The sequence below is a fragment of the Apaloderma vittatum genome, unplaced genomic scaffold, assembly GCF_000703405.1.
Source record: "Apaloderma vittatum isolate BGI_N311 unplaced genomic scaffold, ASM70340v1 scaffold1565, whole genome shotgun sequence".
NCBI lineage: Eukaryota > Metazoa > Chordata > Aves > Trogoniformes > Trogonidae > Apaloderma > Apaloderma vittatum.
In genome coordinates this window covers 3,233-9,401 of record NW_009715256.1, presented here as the reverse complement: position 1 = coordinate 9,401, position 6,169 = coordinate 3,233, and the positions used below count along the sequence as shown (strand labels likewise).

Here is a 6,169-nt window from a genome sequence, read left to right as displayed (position 1 = left end):
CTTGTGTGAGAACATGAATTGTCTTTCTCTTTTTTTTCCTCCCAACTTACTTCAGTGACCACTAATAGGGTGCAGATGGGCTGCACTGTTGGGTTTAACGGACACTTCTCTTTTACCCATGAAACTAAGCAGTCTGCCCCAAGATTTGAGTGTTGAGGGTTGCAAAAAGATATTTCCCCCGAATGCTGACCCTTTGCAGTCTGTTACACCTGAGAATGTTCTGTGTTGTTACACTTACTGACGAGTGCTGTATCAGGAAGTCCTCTGGAAATATTATTTTATCAACTTTGTGGAGGACTTGAGTTCTGCTTTTCTGTTCATTCTAGGGCTTTTGGTAAAGCAGGGGTGGACTATGTGGAAAAAATATATTTGGTAGCTGTAAATGAGCTGGAGTAGCTACTTGTGCTGCTGTTACTTGGGGAAAGCAAGAGGGCTGATACAGACCATCCTTTGGGTGCTGAATAATGAGGGACGTTCTCCAGAAACCAGAAGTGCTTCTAACTGAACACTTCCTTGCCCAAAGATGTGAAGCCACTGGCAAGGCTGCCTCGAACATGTTTGATGATGTCAAGAAGTAGCTGTCAGCCAGTCACAGTGCAGTATGAAACATATGTGAAATGCCAAGTCAGAAGTGGCAGTGTCCCTGTAAGTAATGGCAAGGGAATTTCTTTTCTGACACACGTCCATGTAAGACTGGAGAAGTCCTAGACCAGCTAGCCAGACACAGGGCTGCATGAGAACACCTAGTTACAAGAGTGTCAAGAAATGGCCATCAGTAAATCACAGGGCAGTGTGATGTAAAAAAATGGGAGATGCCTGCTATAAAATGGCAACATCTGCTTCTAAAACTGTCGTCCCTGTCATGGATTTGTGTCTGGCAGGGTATTTTGGTAGCAGGGGGAGGGCTTAGGGGGTGACTCACTGTAAAACTTCCATAGCCTCCCCCAGCCCATGTAAAAGTTAGACCTGCCTCTGGCCAAGGCAGTGTCTGTCACCTGGTTAGTGGCATAAATCATGACATCCCAAAAGAATGGCTTCCCCAGTGTGGAGGAAGAGTCTTATAGGCCAGGTGTATTTCCAGGTAAGCGTGAAGGTGTAACCAGTCCTCTCAGCCAATCATAATAGAGCAGACGACCAGAAGAGGGAAGTGACTTTAAGGGTAAAGATCTGCTGAGGCTGCTGGGAAGGGGGTTGATTACCTCTTGGAAGGTACGGGCAGGGAACCTCTCACATATTCTTTTGACTCTCAGTGATGGTCATTGTTCCAGAGGGATACTGATTTTTTAGAGATCTCCTGATAACCCATCTCCCTGGAGGCAACACATCAACAGCCCTCACACAGCCTTCTCTCATCTTTCCAATTGCAGAGATGCAGTAGACTGTAATTGCTGGCTCCCTTCAAGGAAGGGTCATTCAGTAGACAGATGAATGTCTGGAGAAGGATAGACAAATATTTGTCTGCCTCTCTGTATGTAAGAAGAGCAAAAGAGGAGATGGAGGTAGAATGAGACTGGCAATGATAATCTGAGGCCATGAGAAGAGCCACCAAGACCAGGGAAAACTTTTTCTGGAAAAGCTACTGCTGCTCTTCTTGCAATGTGAAACCTCACTCTGACAGGATCTCCATGTATCATCTTGGAGCCAATAGCAAAGAAGAACGGGATATCTAAGAATAAATGCATTCTCCTGGGTTTTTCAGACCATCCCAGGTGGCACACGGTCCTGTTTACCCTGATGTCTATGTGTCTTGTAACTCCGATAGAGGGAACGGCCTCGTCATTTTTGGTGTGGAGAGTGACCAGTCCCTGAGGATTCTGATGTATTTCTTCCTCGGCAGGCTCTCCTTCTTGGAGATCCAAAACACTCAATTATTGTCTTGTTCTCCTTAAGTGACATACATTGCAGGCAGCAAATAACAAATATGGCATGAGCAATTTAATTTGTTGTCTAGAAGGATTTTGTCATGATCAAGAGATGAGTACCTCAAAGTATGACACAGCTGGTCCATCTCTGACTTCCGTCTTAGATGGCAGACAATTCTGTCCCTAAAGCATCTGTTGATTATTGCCATAATCTAGGCAAGAAATTCTGTGAACAGATGCATAGGAGGTCTTAGCTGCAGGGATAGATCTGGGGCTGGGGGACAGGCCAAGGCTGGACTGAAGAAAGGCTCAGGTGAAGGTTCTATCCAGTCACTTCCCTGGACCACCTAGAAGGATGACAGCAGCCCAAGCCAGGCACAGTTATGGCACAGAAGGGGGAGGCCTGTGCTAAGCCTGAGCTCTCATAGAGTCCCTGGGCCAGAGACCAAGAGAGATCTGGGACCTGTGTTTGCATTGGGCCTAGGTGTGCTGAGTCGTGATGCTTCTCACTCCTGTGCTACCACTTGACCCAGCTCTGTCTCCCACATAACCTGCCCTAGGAAGGCATGGCCCTGTCCTCACCCAAAATAGGGAAATGACACTGTCCTCTATCCTGGTCCCATGGCACTGGCTGTGGTTGGGGTCTGTGTGGATGCAAATCCCCCACACCACATGGCCTCAGATTCTGCAGCTGTGGGAAGGGCCTGGCCTGTGTGTGGGGAGCAGTGATGCTGCACAAGGGCCACTTCAGCCTCACAACTTTACAGAGATAGGGATATCAGCCTTCACATGGAACATTTGCAGATCAGTGTTGAGTTGCGGAAATTCTGGGGCTGTGGAACTCCCGGGTTTCTTGAAAGTTCTGCTTGAGGAAGACAAGGTAGCACAGTCTAATGTTGTGGTTTTGGGCACAGCATTGTGGGGCTGCCTTCAGCCAAGGGAGTGGTGGGTTCTCAGGGACAGGAGTCTCCAGTGAGGGGCCTGATGTAGCTGATACCAGTACTAAATTTTGAACCCCTGAGCCTTACACATACTGTCAGCCATGGGCCATGCTAGATGCTGTGCTGAAGGGTGCAAGGGCTGCATGGGGAAGCTGCCCTGATGCACATGCCCAGTCATGTTGACCATGGTCCCTACATCAGGTGATCGAGTGGAAACAGAGTATGGAATTTGGGCCATCCCCAACCCATTCTAAGTTCCTGCCATCCTTTGGCAAATCTTATTCTGAGCCTCCTTGCCCAGCACAGCTCCACTCTGAGGAAGAGGAGCACTCTTTGCCAAGAACTGGTGGGAGTGCTGATCTCCCCAGAGCCTCCCACATGCCCACATTTCTACTTTTGAGTGCAGCAGTTGTCAAGATTCCTGTGAAAATGATGTGCTTCAAGGCCAAGAGCATATTTCTGGTCACAGTGGCAGCAAAACAAGGACTGATGGCCACTGGCTGTGGAGTGACTAGGCATATCTTCCTGAAATTCCAGGGGCAGTGCCTGAAAGAGGACTCGCTGCAGTATTTCCCACCTTCCAATGCCTTTAGCAAGGATGCCCTAGGTGATCCTGCTCTGGCAGGGGGCTTGGACTAAATGATCTTTTGAAGTCCCTTCCAACCTCTAACATTCTATGATTCTATAGTTCTGTGATGTGTCCCCAGTCTGTGCCCCCTTCTCTTTCCCCTCCAAAGAAATGGCTTTCTACCTCAGCTCTCACAGTGCAAATGGAAAGACCACTTAAGGGACACAGGCAGGCTTGCAAAAATGTTTTAATGAGTCTAAAGAGAGAAATTAGGTCAATCCAAGGGGAGGTCTCCAGTGTGGGGAGCAGCCAGATCAGCTCAGAATTTGTTGCCCTTTTCCTGTGGAAGAGTTCCCACAGGCCATCAAAGGAGATGCCCTGCAAAGGGAGACAGGCTAGCAGGCCCTTCCACGCTGATCTCAGTGGTCCTCACAGTAGGCTTTGAGGGGAGCACAAGACAAAAAAGAAAAGAAGAGTGAGTGGAAGACAAGAAAGGTCGACATTGGCCATGTTTTCAGAGATCCCATGCTGGTCCCTTCCAGTCTGCCCTTGCAGGACAAGCCAGAGATGGTCAGCAGCTCTTAAAAAAATGGCATGAAGTTTGATCCTCTGTTCTCAGTTCCTGGGAGTCCTATCTTCAAGGCCATTGTCAACCTTTCTGCAATATTAGCCGCTGCCAATGCCAGAGAGGTCAAAGCCCCCAGAGTTGATGGGCACTCCCTCACAGCTCAGGATGCTGCCAACAGCAGCGGAGGTGGAGTTGCCCACAGCAGTGTTCTGTGGGAAGGAGCTGAGGATGGGTCCGGGCAGGGTCACCACCACGGGGGAGGGCTGGATGACAATGGTGGAGCTCTGGCACTGCCGCACACAGGGCTCATTGCAGCTGTTGGCCAGTGGGGTTGGGCCACAGGGCTGGCAGCAGGGCTGGCACTGGTCACAGCAGGACATGGCTCAGGGTCTGAGATACACTTAGGAGAGACAGCATGGAGGAAACAAAAGATGGGGATGAGTGAGGAGCAACCTGTCACCACACCATCAGAGAGCCAAAGTATATGCAGGGCCAGGAGGCGGAGGTTGTGCAGAGATGTATGAGGGCTTCTCGACCTCATCCCACCAGGGACCAAACAGCCACCAGCTCCTATGCAGCTACTTCCTAGTCCCAGAGTCTAGAATTCTCCTCAGTACAGTCCCAGTTTCCCTCCATTCTCAGTCTTCTCCACAATTTCCTCTCCCAAGCAGCCCCAAGCTCTGATGTACAACAAAGCCTGTGTCAGCTGACAGGTCCCTTGAGGTGAGATGCCCTTTTTGAGAAAGCAGAGAAGGACAACGGACTTTAGACTAACCTGGTTCTCAAGGAGTAGGAGGCAAGCGAAGTTGATGAGAAGGTGAGGAACTGGGCTGTCTTTTATCATGGATCCTCACTTCCTTAGGGTGCCAGAAGCATCCCTTGTAGAGGTAGTTATTTTCTGACAAGCTCCTCCTGAATGCAAAACATCCAGGATACTGTGACAGGCTGTGTTTTGGTTTCCTGAATCACAGTCTTTTCATTTCCTGCTTTATGCCAGGCACATTCTTCACTGAAGGCGTCGTTTGCACGACAAGATGAGAGCCCAAGCATTTCTAGTGCAAAATACGTCAACATGGGCAGAGGACTCATCTCACATGCAAGAAGAGTCCCGTGAAGGGCACTCAAGAAAGAATGAATAGCTGTCTCAGACAATACACACAGAAATCTAGACTTACAGTCACTTAGATTTTGACACTAGAGAAGACCCAATTACAGAATCACAGAATCACAGAATCATCCAGGTTGGAAAAGACCCTTGGGATCATCGTGTCCAACCATTAACCCTACTTACAAGCTCCCCTCTAGACCATATCATGCAACACCACATCCAAGCGATGCTTAAACACATCCAGGGATGGCGACTCAACCACCTCCCTGGGCAGCCTGTTCCAATATCCCACAACTCTTTCCATGAAGAACTTCTTCCTAGTGTCTAGTCTAAACCTACCTTGTTTAAGCTTGAAGCCATTCCCTCTAGTTCCGTCACTAATTACGCGGGAAAAGAGACCAGCACCAGCCTCTTTACAATGTCCTTTCAGGTAGTTGTAGAGAGGGATGAGGTCTCCCCTCAGCCTCCTCTTCCCCAAACTAAATAGAGAGAAGCTTTCTGATCTGTCCAGGGCCAGCACACAGGTTTTGGAGTTGAAAGAGTCATCTTCTTCAAGTCCCATTTCAAAGGGTTCAATGTGGCTGAGGGAAGACTTCTCTGTGCTTGATGAGAGCAGGAGATGCAGCTGAGGGGAGTAAAGTGTGCAGCTTGAGCCTCTTCAGCCACACAATAGCCCTCTCCCTGCTGTCTGTCCCTGAGTATCAAGTACATGGATATGGGCTTTAGCCATGGGATGAGAGGATCTTGTAGGAGCTGGTAGGACAGTCTGTAGATTCACTTCTGACCACATGATGAAGCAAGCCATGCACACATGCCCAGGGAGGATGGGTCTGCTCTGAGCTAAGGCTGTCTGGGGAGGTCAGAGGCCAGGACTGATCCATTGCAGTATCAGTGTCTCCAGAAAGATGAAAGAGGTGGGGTTGTTTAGCCTGGAGAAGAGAAGGCTCTGGGGAGACCTTCTTGTGGCCTCTCAGTACATAAAAGGGTGACTTGTATTAAGAAAGAGAAAAACACTTTAGCAGGACCTGCAATGAACAAGGGGCAATGGCTTTAAACTGAAAGAAGATAGATTTAGGTTGGACAGAATTAAGATTTTTTTTTTCTGATGAGGGTGGTTAAACA

The 6,169-nt window shown here is 48.8% G+C and overlaps 1 protein-coding gene across 1 annotated transcript; it reads right to left on the bottom strand.

Annotated features, from left to right (window-relative positions):
* Window positions 1-4,037: 4,037 nt before the first annotated feature.
* LOC104273635 (feather keratin Cos1-2-like) lies at window positions 4,038-4,319 on the bottom strand. The gene has a single exon (XM_009869028.1). The coding sequence runs from the start codon at window positions 4,317-4,319 to the stop codon at window positions 4,038-4,040; it is 282 nt and encodes a 93-aa protein (XP_009867330.1).
* Between the last annotated feature and the right edge of the window lie 1,850 nt (window positions 4,320-6,169).

Excerpts from the sequence above, each read along its gene's own strand:
- LOC104273635 (XM_009869028.1), bottom strand. The coding sequence starts at position 4,319 with ATGTCCTGCTGTGACCAGTGCCAGCCCTGCTGCCAGCCCTGTGGCCCA.